This window comes from Oncorhynchus mykiss, chromosome 16, assembly GCF_013265735.2.
Source record: "Oncorhynchus mykiss isolate Arlee chromosome 16, USDA_OmykA_1.1, whole genome shotgun sequence".
NCBI lineage: Eukaryota > Metazoa > Chordata > Actinopteri > Salmoniformes > Salmonidae > Oncorhynchus > Oncorhynchus mykiss.
Genome location: NC_048580.1, coordinates 37,086,221 through 37,104,225, shown reverse-complemented (window position 1 = coordinate 37,104,225; position 18,005 = coordinate 37,086,221). Strand labels below are relative to the sequence as shown.

Genomic DNA, 18,005 nt, shown 5'->3' with positions numbered 1-18,005 from the left:
GCTGCAACAGTGAGTGATCCGGTCTGTGGCAGGTGAAATGAAGAGTCTGCCCTTATCTCTGTAACGGCATTCTTCCTCCTCTTCTGAGGAGGAGTAGCGAGAAGGATCGGAGGACCAATGCGCAGCGTGGTAAGAGTCCATAACATTTACTTTAAGATAAACTGAACACTATGAAATATAAAACAATAAACGTGAACATAACGAAAACCGAAACAGTACCGTGTGGCAACACTCACACAGAAACAAACACCCACAAACCAAAAGTGAAACCCAGGCTACCTAAGTAGGATTCTCAATCAGCGACAACTAACGACACCTGCCTCTGATTGAGAATCATACTAGGCTGAACTCAAAACCCCAACATAGAAAAACACAGACTGCCCACCCCAACTCACCCCCCGCCATACTAAATAAAAACAAAACAAAGGAAATAAAGGTCAGAACGTGACAATCTCCTAATGCAGGTGTTCCCACACTGGGATACGCGCAATGCCGTTGGGGCTACTCCAAATAAAAATGAGATTTGTAGTTTTTTTTCACATTTTCAAACAGTCCATTTATATTTTCCAACGAGGCTATACATTTGGGTGAGGTTTTTTTCCTGGCTTGAGTAGCCTCGTTTCACTGCCAAAAATAAAATTAAACCATCTAGTGTTCAGCGAAATAACAACAATGTCAAATACAGGTAGCCTAGTCAAATAATTAACATCCAATCATATTAACCGTTACCCTCTCGGGGGAATTCCACTAATGGTCCGTATGTATCCAAACATAGCTGCTGCTCATTCCATTTGCTCGAAAATGGATAAATGGTTAAAATAAAGTAAGGCCCGAGTCCATAGAGACACAGACCAGCTCTACTGGTAGTACTGCTACTACTACTAGGACATCATACTGCTACTACCAACTCTACTGGTAGTACTGCTACTAGGACATCATACTGCTACTACCAGCTATACTGGTAGTACTGCTACTAGGACATCATGCTGCTACTACCAGCAGTACTACACCTGCACCTGTTGATGACACACAAGTTGACCACATCCAATGCTAGCATCAGTAATTCTACATTTGTTGTTAGCCCAGCTAGCATGGACACTTGGCAGTTGGGAATATGATGCAGCTGAAGAGCTACTGCCCCCTTACCCGGGAAAGCACTGAACAGACAGGGACGTTGGACCATCGAAGAGGCGCACATATGATGAGAACTACAGTGATTTGGGGTTCACTTATATTGGGAGTATGCGTTACAGCTGGATGAGTCAACAGACGTGGCGGGCCTGGGACAGCTCCTGGTATATGTCTGTTACGTTTATGCAGGGTCAGTTAAGGAAGACATCCTCTTCTGAAAACCACTGGAAACCAGGACAACAGGAGAGGATATTTGTAAAGTACTGGACAGCTTTGTGACATCAAATGGACTTGGGTGGTCAAGATGTGTTGGTATCTGTACTGACGGCGCAAAAGCCATGACAGGGAGACATAGTGGAGTGGTAACGCACATGCAAGCAGTTGCTCCCGACACCAGGTGGGTACACTGCAGCATCCACCGAGAGGCTCTTGCTGCCAAGGGAATGCCTGACAACTTGAAATATGTTTTGGACACTACAGTGAAAATGGTTAACTTTGTGAAAACAAGGCCCCTGAACTCTCGTGTATTTTCTGCACTATGCAATGATATGGGCAGCGACGATGTAACGCTTTTACAACATACAGAAAAGTGCACTGGTTATCAAGCAGAAAAGTATTGACAGGCGCACAGTATTGCGTAGAGCCATGTCTACATGGAACTCTATTTCATATCAGGTAACTGATGCAAGCAGTATAAAAATACATCTTCTAGAACAGCGGGGACTGTGAAGAGACACGCTTACACATACACATGATAAGACATGCAATCTACACACACACATGGATTTTGTATTGTAGATGTGTGGTAGTAGAGTAGTGGCATGAGGGCACACACAATGTGTTGTAAAAAGGGTTTTGAAATGTAATGTCATATTTTAAATTGTATATAACTGCCTTAATGTTGCTGGCCCCCATGAAGAGTAACTTGGGGATCCTTAATGAATACAAATACAGGCATGCGGCTCATATTCATAGCAAACATACAGAAACCAAAAACAGCAGGCGAACAAACTAACAACATCGTCAACGAGAGAGAGAGAGAGAGATGGGGAGAAGGAGAGAGTCAGAAAGGAAGAGAGAGACAGTGACAAAGACAGCAACACAGACGAATGTCAGCTCATTAAAAAAAATAGCTGTGCGTCTAACCTTAGGGAGACAATATCAACTTTCCGCTCTCACTCAAATGCATGGTGTAAATGGCTCCCTTGGCTATTTCTGGATTTGTATGAAGTTACCTGTTCGTAATTCCCATCCCCCTTGCTGTCTTGACTAGCCTCACACACAGCACTATACGGTGTCTAACCCCATTGAACCATTGTCATGTGTTCTCCTACAGATCCCTCTCTATGTACGGTTATAAACTGGCAACCCCCCACCACACACACCTCCAGCTCCCCGTTCTCCGCAGCATCGTGTAGCGGCGTTCCGCCCCAGCTATCGGTGATGATCTCGCCACCGTGCAGTAGCAGCCAGCTGAGCACCTTGGCATGGCCGCGGCTGGCGGCGAAGTGCATGGCCGTGGCACCGTCACCGTCCCGGTCTGACAGGCTGATCTCTGTGAAGCTCATCTGCAACGGACAATAGTAGAGGCTGAACAGTATGTAGCGCCAGCTGCCATTTGGTTCGGTAACACTTTGTTAGTTGGCTCCCCTTAGTTTATAGATGTTCAACTTCCCACCATCAAATTGGTATCCATTAACCCTAACATTAAGCATTCTCTATCAACCATTGGTAGTGGATGGGTGTTGCTCTGTAGACTAAAGAGCTTTAACTTCTTTGGTGTAGGGGCAGTATTTTCACGTCCGGATGAAAAGCGTGCCCAGAGTAAACTGCCTGCTACTCAGGCCCAGAGGCTAGGATATGCATACTATTAGTTGATTTGGATAGAAAACACTGAAGTTTCTGAAACTGTTTGAATGATGTCTGTGAGTATAACAGAACTCATATGGCAGGCGAAAACCTGAGAAAAATCCAACCAGGAAGTGGGAAATCTGAGGTTTGTAGTTTTTCAAGTGATTGCCTATCCAATATACTGTCTATGTGGTCATGTAAATCAAATGTGTTATTGTTGTGTATGCATGCATGCATGTATCTGGTGGTGAGCTGCTAATACACACACACACACACATACATACATACATACATACAAACAGTATATTTCACAGGTCACCCCCAAAGCCAATTCCTCATTTGGCTGCCTTTCCTTCCAGTTCTCTGCTGCCAATGACTGGAACGAATTGCAAAAATCACTGAAGCTGGAGACTTTTCATAATTTGCAAATAAATTCATAAAAAAATCCTACAATGTGACTTTCTGGATTTTTTTTCTCATTTTGTCTGTCATAGTTGAAGTGTAACTATGATGAAAATTACAGGCCTCTCATCTTTTTAAGTGGGAGAACTTGCACAATAGGTGGCTGACTAAATACTTTTTTGCCCCACTGTATCTCCCTCACTAACTTTAAGCACCAGCTGTCAGAGCAGCTCACAGGTCACTGCACCTGTACATAGCCCATCTGTAAATAGCCAATCCAACAACATCATCCCATTCATCTTCTGTACATCTATCACTCCAGTGTTGAATTGCTAAATTGTAAATATTTCGCCACTATGGCTAAAGATAAGGGAGGTAAGGTAAGAAACCTCATTTGCACACACTGAATATATACTTTTTTTCTCATTTGTTGTTGACTGTATGTTTGTTTATTTCATGTGTAACTCTGTGTTGTTGTTTGTGTCGCACTGCTTTGCTTTATCTTGGCCAGGTCGCAGTTGTAAATGAGAACTTGTTCTCAACTAGCCTACCTGGTTAATTAAATAAAAGGTGAAATATATATTTTTAATTAAAACGTACTTTGGTGCGAAAAGTGGAAATCAATCCGAAGCATGGAGGCCTACAAACCTGACTCAGTTACACCAGCTCTGTCAGGAGGAATGGGCAGAATTCACCTAACTTATTGTGGGATGCTTGTGGAAGGCTACACGAAACGTTTGACCCAAGTTTAAATTGTTTAAGGCAATGCTACCAAATACTAATTGAGTGTATGTAAACTTCACCACTGGGCATGTGATGAAAGAAATAAAACCTGAAATAAATCTCTACTATTGTTCTGATATTTCACATTAAAATAAAGTGGTGATCCCAACTGACCTAAGACAGGGAATTTTTACTAGGATTAAATGTCAGGAATTGGTAAAAACTGAGTTTAAATGTAGTTGGCTAAGGTGTATGTAAACTTCCGACTTCAACTGTATAAAAGGTCCCACAGTTGACAGTGCATGTCAGAGCAAAAACCAAGCCATGAGGTTGAAGAAATTGTCCATAGAGTTCCCAAGACAGGCATGTGTCTAAGCACAGATCTGGCGATGGGCACCGACACATTTCTGCATTGTTGAAGGTCCCCAAGAACACAGTGGCCTCCATCTTTCTTAAATGAAAGAAGTTTAGAACCACTCAGACTCTTCCTAGAGCTGGCCGCCCAGTCAAACTGAGCAATGGGGTGAGAAGGGCCTTTGTCACAGATCTAGAGTTCCTCTGTGGAGATGGGAGAACCTTCCTGAAGGACAAAGATCTCTGCAGCACTCCACCAATCAGGCCGTTATGGTAGCGTGGCCAGACGAAAGGCACTCCTCAGTAAAAAAGCACATGACAGCCCGCTTGGAGTTTTACCATGAGAAACAAGATTCTCTGGTTTGATGAAACTAAGATCATGCTGTTGGGATGTTTTTCAGCAGCAAGGACTGGGAGACTAGTCAAGATTGAGGCAAAGATCAATGGAGCAAAGTACAGAGTTCCTTGATGAAAACTTGCTTCAGAGCGCTCAGGACATCAGACTGGGGTGAAGGTTCGCCTTCCAACAGGACAACGACCCTAAGCACACAGCCAAGACAACGCAGGAGTGGCTTCGGGACAAGTCTCTGAATGTCCTTGAGTAGCCCAGCCAGAGCCCAGACTTGAACTCGATCAAACATCTCTGGAGAGACCTGAAAATAGCTGTGCAGCAACGCTCCACATCCAACCTGACAGAGCTTGAGAGGATCTGCAGAGAAGAATTTAAGGAACTCACCAAATACAGGTATTGTCACACCCTGACCATAGTTTACTTTGTATATTTCTATGTTTTGGTTGGTCAGGGTGTGAGCTGAGTGGGCATTCTATGTTACATGTCTAGTTTTATGTTTGGCCTGATATGGTTCTCAATCAGAGGCAGGTGTTCGTCATTGTCTCTGATTGGGAACCATATTTAGGTAGCCTGTTTGGTGTTGGGTTTTGTGGGTGATTGTCCTTAGTGTCCTGATGTCCTTGTTCGGTGTTAGTTTACACAAGTATAGGCTGTTTCGGTTTTCATTAAGTTTATTGTTTTGGTAGTGTTAGTATTTAGATTCGTGTTTCTTTATTTAAATAAACATGGATTGCAATAGCCACGCTGCATTTTGGTCCGACTCTCCTTCTCACCAAGAAAACCGTGACAGGTATGCCAAGCTTGTAGCATCATACCCAAGAAGACTCAAGGCTGTAATTGCTGCCAAATGTGCTTCAACAAAGTACTGAGTAAAGGGCCTGAATACTTATGTAAATGTGATCAGTTATGTTATTTTTTTTTTTAATTAGCAACAATTTCTAAAAAACAGTTTTTGCTTTGTCATTATGGGGTATTGTGTGTAGGTTGCTGAGGGGGAAAAACAATTTAATCAATTATTTTAGAATAAGGCTGTAACGTAACAAAATGTGTATAAAGTCAAGAGGTCTGAATACTTTCTGAAGGCACTGTATCTCTTTAATTTGACTAATAAGTAGACAATAGGCTGTTATGTAATGTGTAAAAAGTTAAGGGGTCTGACTACTTTGAAGGCACTGTAAGTCCTTTATGGTTACAAGGGTACTAAAGTACATGTAGGTCTGTGGCATCATGACATTTTGTCAGCTGATTGGCATGCAAAAAACTGACCCTTAATTAGCATAAACATGTTTAGCATCTCCAAGCCTCCACTCATTCAAGCCGCTGATGTGCCTTTTCTAACATCTACATTAAAAAATAAAAAGTATTTTAAAAAATGTATTTCATACACACCATTACAATGAACCCATTATTTTAGGCAGGTCTAAAGAAACATGACATAAATGTATTTCAGAAGAACAGAATATGAGCAGGCCTATTGTATGTTATCTGGCTATGGGCCATAGGCTGCAGGCTTGTTCAATTAGCAGACAAGATATTACTAATATATCAAATGAGTTGCGATTTAGAATGGCCCATTCTCAAAGGGTCAGGTGCAAAAAGACATGTCATCTGTATGCAGTCAATAGCGAATGGAGGCCGCTTTCCTACCAATTCACTTTTCAATCATGTTGGATAGTCTACTTCGGTTGTTTCACTCCACTGTTTGAGGAGCATGCAGCCTCTCGCTATGTGATATTCCGCTGAAAACCTACGGTCGTGAGTTATGATGTAGCTAAAAAGGTAAATGTGTGGGCCTATAAATAATGAAAATATAAAAAAACATCCCTTTTACTAGGTTTTTAAAAATCACATTCACTATAATGGTAGGCTAACTCTGTAAGCCACCCTGCACAATCAATGAACCAACAGCATTGCCTAGACCTATACGTTCTCTCCCAGACTCATGAATAGAATGTTAGGAGCATAGCATAACGTAACCAGTCCATCCAGTATAGGACTATCTATACGTTCTCTCCAAGACTCATGAATAGAAAGTTAGGAGCATAGCATAATGTAACCAGTCCATCCAGTATAGGACAATCTATACGTTCTCTCCCAGACTCATGAATAGAAAGTTAGGAGCATAGCATAATGTAACCAAGTCCATCCAGTATAGGACTATCTATACGTTCTCTCCCAGACTCATGAATAGAAAGTTAGGAGCATAGCATAATGTAACCAGTCCATCCAGTATACATAATAACGCAGTCGACACTAATGTGATTACTAAAATGTGTTCATTTTAGAATACAGGCTAGACCAATTATGTACCAAAGAAATCTTAAAATATAATTAAAATGTTTTTCTGCCCATGCATAGGCTATGTACTGTAAAAAAAGCACAATTATTTTAATTCAACTTTTTTTTTAGGCTTGAGGTATGCATAAGCTCTAATATGCAAATAGCATTTTCAATGAATCATGACCTTAGAAAGCGCTGTCCATTTCGTTGTCTAACATGTCTCACATGCGCCGCAAAATACATTTAGATATCCATGTTATTCAATTGTTACACCCACACTGCTTGCTTGTGCCCACGAGCGTCTGCGATGCCAAGGGCTAAAATAGAACTCCTTTCTATTTCTGACGCAGATTGCGCTGAAAGTCCTGCCTCTCCCATCTCCTCATTGGTTTATAGAAGAATGTGCCATCTCCTCATTGGTTATACCCACGTGGGTGATTGAAAGATGAACTGTTTTGCCGGTCTTCGTGGTGATACTATGAAAGTTCAAAGATGAAAAAGCCTGGAAGGAGGAGAGATGACTAGAAATGAGTCGGTTGACAGTTATGTGTGGATTAATTGTCGGAGTAGAGGACCTTGTGCATTTCAGGTAAAATAACAACCTAATGTTTACATCCCAGGACATATTAGCTAGCAACAGCAAGCTAGCTAAATAGGACAAATTAGCTAGCAAGTGCAAGCTAACTAGCTAAATTGCCATACATGTTTAATGCTTTTTGACCTGTCCCCAAATTAATGTCATTGGTTCAGAGTTTGTTTTGATATTTTAACATGCGTGTCGTGATCGTGTTTGGTGTAGGGGGACAAAATAAATGTGCGCACGATGGCGCACACGCACGCTGCCGGTTTGGGTTCCGTGTCAGGCCTTGAAACAACATTCACACGTTTTCCACTCAGTTTCAACCGGCTGTTGAACTTTTTCAAATTGATCATCAGTGAGGTGAGTTTTAAAAGCATGATACTGTTTGATGATCAGTTTTTGATGTGATTTTCTATTGCATTTATGTCAGTGGTTAGAGGAAAAATAGAGCCCTGAATACCAGGCCATTAGGACCTGATGGAGGGACAGTAGATCCCTGAGTACCAGGCCATTAGGACCTGATGGAGGGACAGTAGATCCCTGAGTACCAGCCCATTTGGACCTGATGGAGGGACAGTAGATCCTTGACTACCAGGCCATTAGGACCTGATGGAGGGACTGTAGATCCCCGAGTACCAGGCCATTAGGACCTGATGGAGGGACAGTAGATCCCCGAGTACCAGGCCATTAGGACCTGATGGAGGGACAATAGAGCCCTGAGTACCAGCCCATTAGAACCTGATGGAGGGACAAGAGCCCTGAGTACCAGCCCATTAGAACCTGATGGAGGGACAGTAGATCCTTGACTACCAGGCCATTAGGACCTGATGGAGGGACTGTAGATCCCCGAGTACCAGGCCATTAGGACCTGATGGAGGGACAGTAGATCCCCGAGTACCAGGCCATTAGGACCTGATGGAGGGACAATAGAGCCCTGAGTACCAGCCCATTAGAACCTGATGGAGGGACAAGAGCCCTGAGTACCAGCCCATTAGAACCCGATGGAGGGACAATAGAGCCCTGACTACCAGGCCATTAGGACCTGATGGAGGGACAATAGAGCCCTGACTACCAGGCCATTAGGACCTGATGGAGGGACGGTAGATCCCTGAGTACCAGGCCATTAGGACCTGATGGAGGGATGGTAGATCCCTGAGTACCAGGCCATTAGGACCTGATGGAGGGATGGTAGATCCCTGAGTACCAGGCCATTAGGACCTGATGGAGGGACAATAGAGCCCTGAGTACCAGCCCATTAGAACCTGATGGAGGGACAGTAGATCCCTGACTACCAGGCCATTAGGGATCTACTGTCCCTCCATCAGGTCCTAATGGCCTGGTAGTCAGGGATCTACTGTCCCTCCATCAGGTCCTGACTACCAGGCCATTGGGACCCGATGGAGGGACAGTAGATCCCTGACTACCAGGCCATTAGGACCCGATGGAGGGACGGTAGATCCCTGAGTACCAGGCCATTAGGACCTGATGGAGGGATGGTAGATCCCTGAGTACCAGGCCATTAGGACCTTATGGAGGGATGGTAGATCCCTGACTACCAGGCCATTAGGACCTGATGGAGGGACAGTAGATCCCTGACCACCAGGCCATTAGGACCTGATGGAGGGACAATAGAGCCCTGAGTACCAGGCCATTAGGACCTGATGGAGGGACGGTAGATCCCTGAGTACCAGGCCATTAGGACCTGATGGCCGGATAATAGATCCCCGACTACCAGGCCATTAGGACCTGATGGAGGGACAGTAGAGCCCTGAGTACCAGGCCATTAGGACCTGATGGAGGGACAAGAGCCCTGAGTACCAGCCCATTAGAACCTGATGGAGGGACAGTAGATCCCTGACCACCAGGCCATTAGGACCTGATGGATGGATAATAGATCCCTGACTACCAGGCCATTAGGACCTGATGGTATTTAGAAAGTTGGGTACTACCAAAACATGTCCAGAGTGCATAGGAGGAGATTACCATGACTCAACGGTCACGTGGATGTTGACTGCGGTCAAGACTCATGACTGCCGCTGTGGCAGTAATACAGTCACTGCAACAGCCCTATGTACACCCACAGTGGATTAATGTAGTGCTTGTCTAGGACCCAAACACACAATACAATAGTACAACAAATACAGTAGAAGAAATGACAAAAGCAGACAGTATGAATCAGGACAATGACCTACCAGCCAGACAATGACAGTGTTATGGCCCATTTGGGCGGCAGCATGCAGAGGTGTCATCCCGTCATTGGCTCTGATGCTCGGCTCCGCCCCGCAGTCCTTCACCAGGTATTGGACGACCTCCAGGTGGCCCTCCTGGCAGGCCAGGTAGAGGGGTGTGGCACCATTCTTTGTTTGGGAATTGACAACGCTAAAAGAGGATTAACAGACCTGTATTCAACTTTATTGAATGAATTACCATGTAAAATTACATTGTGATTCTTGAACAACACCCAAAATAGTTGTAAGACAAGAAGAGTGTATAAACATGTATTCGGTTGCCAAAACTTGGGCATTAATGCTATTCGTGGGGGGGGGGGGGGGTTCTGAATACCTAAACTAATCTAATCACTGACAGGTCAACAATAACTTCATAACACCCTCAGATTGGGCTTGGTCAAAGTTGGAACCCTAAGTAGCCTTTCCATGAGGCTCCAGTCCAAGTCACCAAGACTGGGGGAGTATTCTGATTAGCACATCGAGCCAACTCCACCCCCTGGAGCCAAACTCCACCCTCAATGTTCTCACAGTTCCCCAAAGGCCAACAGGATATACCATCCGATGACAATTCCCACACTTGCCCCAGATCTCCTAGTCACAGCGGGAGGTCAAGCAGTGAACAAGTGCTTCCCCTCTAAATCCCATAAGGCCTTTCTTTATTTGGACACTGACTGACAAGCAGGCAATGAGCCCGTTAAGAGACTTACCGCCCCGCTGGTTCTGCTCCTCACTACCCCAGGATTAACCAGGCAGCAGTGTGGTGACAGGCCAGAAATGGAGGGAGGGACGGGGGACAGGTGGGGTGGGTAAGAGGGGGAGGGGTAAAGGACACCCCGTTTCACCTCACCGGACAGAGACAACATAGAACCCAAGCCAACAACTAACTTGACCGAGTAAGCCTCCCACTTTGTTTTGTGTCTCAAAAACATGACAAAACTCCAAACAGTAGGTGTGACCGAGGATTTGGATTTGGGGTGATGCTCCAGGTCAAAACAATCACCCCTTAAATATTTCACCACAGGAAAGGGACCTGCAGTTCTGTCATCAGGAAGTGGGCAGACAACTGCATTATTCAGGAGTGTAACTAAAGTGTAACTAAAGAGCTCTCCTGCATCCCGGGGTCTGGAGAGGGAGAACAACATAGGTTTATGGAAAGGGGCTGGTGCTTATATACTAACATTCACACAACCCCCCTCAAATACTACTGGAGAAAAAATGCACCAAGATGTCCATGTGCTCTTTTGAGATGCCTCATGACAAGGGGGACGACTGAGTTCTAGCCTAAACAGACTCAGGCACTCCTGTAAAGGAAGTGCTTTTGGAGTACAGGTGTAGATTTCAAAGGGCTTGTCCTTGTGAGAGGGTAGCAATACAAAGTGCAACAATAGATGACACCGTCCCACAAACGCACACACCTAATATATATCTATTTTTTTCAAGCTATCAATTAGTCAACTTGAAATTGCCTCCACTATTACTGGATGTACAGTGTACAAATACACACCCTTCTCCCCTTCAAGGCCAATCTTATCATTATTTCATAGATTATCTCACACACAGATCAACCTTTGTGTGAGAAAGATGGCTTTACATGGTCATACTAATGCAAAAATCACTTACATTTTTGACATTCTCAATTATTTAGGTGCTACTATTTCAGTTTAGCTTGCTGTGGCCTGCACCCTTAGTCTCAACAGGTACAGTTGCGGCCAAATACACTGCTCAAAAAAAATAGAACACTAAAATAACACATCCTAGATCTGAATGAATGAAATATTCTTATTAAATACTTTTTTCTTTACATAGTTGAATATGCTGACATCAAAATCACACAAAACTTATCAATGGAAATCAAATGTATCAACCCATGGAGTCACACTCAAAATTAAAGTGGAAAACCACACTACAGGCTGATCCAACTTTGATGTAATGTCCTTAAAACAAGTCAAAATGAGGTCATTTTGCAGGTCTCTGGCAGTGCTCCTCCTTGCACAAAGGCGGAGGTAGCGGTCCTGCTGCTGGGTTGTTGCCCTACTACGGCTCTTCCACGTCTCCTGATGTACTGGCCTGTCTCCTGGTAGCGCCTCCATGCTCTGGACACTACGCTGACAGACACAGCAAACCTTCTTGCCACAGCTCGTATTGATATTCCATCCTGGATGAGCTGCACTACCTGAGCCACTTGTGTGGGTTGTAGACTCCGTCTCATGCTACCACTGTGCTAGTATTTAAAAAAATAAAAAAATGAAAATGGACATTCAGCATGTCAACACTTCTTACAAAAACAAGTATTGATGAAGTCAATCTCTCCTCCACTTTGAGCCATGAGAGATTTACATGCATATTATTAATGGCAGCTCTTTGTGTACATTTAGGGGCCAGCTGTTTTGCCTTGTTGTGAGCTAATTGTAATTTTCCAAGGTTCCTCTGTGGCACCTGACCACATGCCTGAACAGTAGTCCAAGTGAGACAAAACTCGGGGCTGTAGGCCTTTTGATACTGTTGTTAAAGAGCCAGATAAGCACTTTATTATGGACAGACTTCTCACCAACATGTTTTGACCATGCCAGGGTTACTCCAAACAGTTTAGTCACCTCAACTTGCTCAATTTCCACATGATTTATTACAAGATTTAGTTGAGGATTAGGGTCTAGTGAATGATTTGTCCCAAATATTCAAAGCCATTGGCATGTCATTCTTTTTTATTTAACTAGGCAAGTCAGTGAAGAACAAATTCTTATTTCCAATGATGGCCTACCACGGCCAAACTAACCCGGATGACGCTGGGCCAAATGTGCGCTGCTCTATTGGACTCCCAATCACGGCCGATTGTGACACAGCCTGGAATCAAACCAGGGTCTGCAGTGACGCCTCTAACACAGATGCAGTTTCTTAGACTGCAGCGGCACTCTGGAGAACAAGATTGTGAGAAAAATGTGTAAAGTAATTGGTAAAATTAGTAGTGACTGAGAAAAATAAAAAGGCATAGACAACTGCCCTGAGGAATTCCTGATTGTAACTGGATTTTTATTTTTTATTTTACCAGGTAAATTGACTGAGAACACATTCTCATTTACAGCAACGACCTGGGGAATAGTTACAGGGGAGAGGAGGGGGATGAATGAGCCAATTGTAAGCTGGGGATGATTAGGTGACCATGATGGTATGAGGAACAGCTTGGGAATTTAGCCAGGACACCAGGGTTAACACCCCTACTCTTACAACTATGATAGCTGAGGTTCATAGATTGGTATGAATATTAGTTCAGGACCTAACGTTTTAGGGTCCATACACAGATCGGCTACATATTGTAGCTAGCTACACATCCATAGGCGTACAGTTATTTTTATCCTCCACTACACAATAAGTAAATAGCTAGCTAGCTAGGTTACATCAGCTGCATTGCAAGGCAAGCTTACACAATTGTACATTACATTTGCAGTAAATGCTTTAGCTAACTAGATTCTTTACATCCACTGTTTCACAAGACGACAGCCTGGTTTACTGGTTCTCAGGAGTCCCTAAAACATTAAACACAAATGACAATTTCATACTCATATCATAACACTAGCTAGCTAGCTGGCTAATGTTAGCTAGTCAGATAAATCGCTATTTAGCAAGTTTCGTCAATTAACTTTATGCCCCAAAAAATATGCAAACGTCTGTCTCTACATTAACTAACATATTCCTCTCAATTATAAATGTTTTGCCTGACTCGTTATGATGTTATAACTACTTTCATTTGCTTCACCGTAATGTTTTGTCAGCCATCGTTGCTGAAGAAAGTCACCAGGGACAGATAGCTCGCGTCAAATTCATCATTGGAATCACTCGATATGATTGGTCATATAAAAACCTTGGGATCCAAATGCATAATGAGTGCTCCAACCCCTGCCCCCCCCCCTCCCTCGCAGTGGTCTGGAAGCCAGTGAAGCCGTGACGGAGTGTAAGCTCGCAACTTTTAAAGAAGGAACCACTATTTTTAACACCTTTATTTAACCAGGCAAGTCAGTTAAGAACAAATTCTTATTTTCTAATGAACCCGTGATGCTGGGTGCCTGAAAGTCCCGCGGTGTAAGCTTGCAACTTTTAAATGAGGAACAACTGTAAAAACAAATTCCTATTTACAATGAAGGCCTAAACCAGCCAAACCCGGATGACGCTGGGCCAATTGTACGCCACCCTATGGCACTCCCAATCACGGCCCCAACCCTATGGCACTCCCATAATTGGCCCCAACCGCAATTAATACATTTGGGCACAGTCGATAGCGTGCTGGACTTTGGGATACAATGTTGAGGGTTTGAAACCTGCTCCATGTTGTTTCATTACATTATTATGCCGGTCTCAGAGCAAAGCCTGGATTGTTACTCGCATCTTGTTCCTCGCTCTCTTCCACACGTCATTTAACAAGATTGTGGGCATGCTGTACTGTTTTTTTCTGTATATATGAATTACAAAATAGCCTTAAATCATGTTTCTAGTCTATTGCAAAGTTACAATGTGTAATCATTGATGTCCCAGGAGTGGTAAACACTGTTGAAGTGAATAATTGTAATACATGCATGCAGACACAGCATCATTCAAAAGACTGGAGTTTGATACACCTGGTATTGGATATGAAATAGCATTTTTGTAAATTACCTTTATGACAAACATGTACAATCGTTTGTCTCTACATTAACTAACTTATTTCTCTCAATTGTAAATGTTTTGCTTGACTCGTTATGACATAACTACTTACATTTGCTTCCAATGTAATGTTTTTTCAGCCATCTTCGTTGGAGAAAGTCACCAGGGACGTGGGCTCGCATCAAATTCACCATTAGAACCACTCTATATGATTGGTCGTATATAATCCTTGGGACCCAAAAGCATAATGCTCCAACCCCCCCCCCCCCCCCCCCCCACCCCCAACTTTTAAAGAAGGAGCCACTATTTTTGAAAACATATTTACTTAACCAGGCAGTTAAGAACTCTTATTTTCAATGACAGCCTAGGGACAGTAGGTTAACTGCCTTGTTCAGGGGCAGAACCGATTTTTACCTCGTCGGCTCGGGGATTCAATCTTGCAACCTTTCGGTTACTAGTCCAAATGCTCTAACCTGCCGGTGTGCTCTAGTAGGAAGACCACTGTGTGCAGCTCACCCTGCACTAACATAAATAACATGAGCATGTCTACTTCTGCATGTTTTACTTAGTGATTTCATGAACCTTGTTTCTTATGCTACATATGTTAACGTGGGCTATTTTTAGCACTTTTCTGGGATGCTTGATTGTTTTCATTGCTTTACTGGGAAGCTTAGCAGAAGTAGACATGCTCATGTTATTTATGTTAGTGCAGGGTGAGCTGCACACAGTGGTCTTCCTACTAAGGCCTCAATGCTAACAGTATAACTCTGGTTCATAAGCACATGATAACTGCATACAATAGCTGTTGGATCAGCAGAGGCATTCTCAGCAGTTAGAGGGACATCAAATTAGGTTACTTTGTGTCCACCAACAGCCCTGGCATAATGTACATTTACAATCATTATTACAATTCAGCAACACAATGGTCGGGCTTTGATTAGTCAGTGTCTCAACGCAGCCATATAATGCTGTGAAAGGATCTAGAAACCCTAAATATTTGGGTGGATTCCATCCTCCTACTATTTGGTTGTATAGCCTTTTGCCAAGATACAGTTGAAGTCGGAAGTTTACATAAACTGAGTTTAAATGTATTTGGCTAAGGTGTTTCACAATTCCTTACAGGTCTTGGCTTGGCTGATGTCTTTTACAGGTCTTGGCTGATTTCTTTTGATTTTCCCATGATGTCAAGCAAATTGCCACTGAGTCTGAAGGTGGGCCTTGAAATACATTCAAAGGTACACCTCCAATTGACTCAAATTATGTCAATTAGCCTAATCAGAAGCTTCTAAAGCCATGATGACATTTCTGGAATTTTCCAAGCGGTTTAAAGGCACAGTCAACTTAGTGTATGTAAACTTCTGACTGGAATTGTGATACAGTGAATTATAAGTGAAATAATCTGTCTGTAAACAATTGTTGGAAAAATTACTTGTCACGCACAAAGTAGATGTCCTAACCAACTTGCCAAAACTATAGTTTGTTAACAAGAAATTTGTGGAGTGGAAAATGAGTTAATGACTAACCTATGTGTATGTAAACTTCCGACTTCAACTGTAACTGCCAACAAATTCTTCTTGTAGCGATCAATGAGCTTACTGCAATGTTCTACTTTCAATTTGAACCACTCGTCAGCAGAAAACTGCTTTGATTCAATGTCGAGGTGTGCCCACCACAAACTGCTGTTTTCAGCTCACACCATAGGTTATGGATGTGACTCAAATCTAGACTCTTCACTGTTCACTCCAGAACAATCCAGCATTTTTACTTGAACCATTCCAGGGTGCTTTTTGATGTGTGTTTGGGGTTGTTGTCCTTTGGAAGATCCACAACCTTCAACAGAGACAGTTTTTGGACACTGGTTTGAAAATTGCACTTCAAAACACCTTGGTCTTGCACACATTCAAGGCCCCCAGTACCAGAGACAGCAAAGCAACCCCACAGCATTATCGAACCTCCCCCATATTTGAGGGAGGGTGTTCTTTTATTTGAACACTTCATTTGGGCATTGGTAAACATAGGAAGATCCCACTGCTGAGGGAGACACTCAAAATCCCACCAACAGTAAACAAGCCTACATTTTGGGGGGGGGGGGGGGGGAATGTTCAGTGGACCATTGAAAACATTTGAGCTCTTTGGCAGTACAGATCAGCGGTGTGTTTACTGACAACCAAATTAAGCATTCCATAAAAAGACCCTACAATCAAAGATGGGGAGGTTTGATAAAGTTGTGTTGGTTTGCTGCCTCTGGTACTGGGGGCCTTGAACATGCGCAGGGCATGAAATCGGCACATTATCAGGTGTTTTGTAGTTCTATGTTCAACCCAGTGTCTAAAAATGGGGCTCCATTGAAGGTTGTGGGTCTTCCAGCAGGACAACGACCACAAACACACATCAAAAAGCACCCAGGAAGGGTTAAAAAAAGATGCTGTACTGTTCTGGAGTGGCCAGCAAAGAGTTAAGTTTTGGATGTGATTCAGATCTCATGTCGAGATCTGAAAACAGCAGTTGTTGGAGGGCACCCCTCAAATGTTGAAGAATTAGAGCAGTTTGCTGCTGAAAAGTGGGACAAATTGTCAGTAGAAAGGTGCTACAATATGCATTTTGTCTGTAGTTCTCTTGGCCAAAGACTGTGCAACCAGGCACTAGCTCCAGAATGACAATAATTCTGTCTTAATATTATTAAAATTGTAAACTTATGTTTACAAAATAAAATCTGTGCTGCAATGTAGAAAATCCAATAAGGTGTGGTGACCAAAATGTTCAATTTCAAAAGATTTTTAGATGAACTAGGTAATTATTATTTGAGAAAACTGCAAGGGTGCCTATCTATTTGGCCAAAATGGTATATTTCATTTCAGTCATTCAGCAGACAATCTTATCCAGAGCGATTGAAAAGGTATTGATAAACATCAAGTGGTTAACAGACTTGGATAAACCCAGACAACAATACACCTTGTTAGAAAGTTGAAGTTGTAACAAAAAGCAATACAGAAAAGTGGGAGTGCATTAGGCTAATCCAAATCCTACACTTTAGACCCAGAGAGAGCGAGAGACACAGTTGAAAGTTCACCCACTGTCCCTTAGTCTAAAAGGTTTATTTTATGGCCCTGTCGCTGTGGCTCCCTTGACCACATTCTGCAATTAAGCTCTGGCAAAGCTCTTAATCTGCTCTAATTGATTGTGAAACATGTTCACTCTGTGTGTGACCATCTCGCAGAGGTTTATTGCCGGTTTTCCCCGTCCCTTATGTTCCAGTAGCACTATCAGCAGAGACTCATCCTGTTAGCTTTGTTGAGAGACAGGATGACAGTGGAGGACACATTCACTGATTCAGCCTTATGAGCCCAGGCCCATAAAAAGTAAATAAACATTTTTAAAAGATAAATGTTATTTTTGTATTTTCTCAAGCTCCCTCTCTGCAGCAGACCTACTGTATAGTGAGAAATATGTTTGGAACATCAAATCGCAATAT

General features: G+C 43.1%; 1 protein-coding gene across 1 annotated transcript in view; it reads right to left on the bottom strand.

The window, feature by feature from the left end:
- LOC110491049 (espin) overlaps nt 1-18,005 on the bottom strand; it is a 119,737-nt gene that overhangs the window by 87,846 nt on the left and 13,886 nt on the right. Inside the window, exons 3-4 of the mRNA XM_036946772.1 lie at nt 9,866-10,052; nt 2,517-2,699 (exon numbers count right to left, since the gene is read on the bottom strand). Of these exons, the coding sequence (XP_036802667.1) occupies nt 2,517-2,699; nt 9,866-10,052 (370 nt within the window). The remainder of the gene's footprint in view (nt 1-2,516; nt 2,700-9,865; nt 10,053-18,005) is intronic.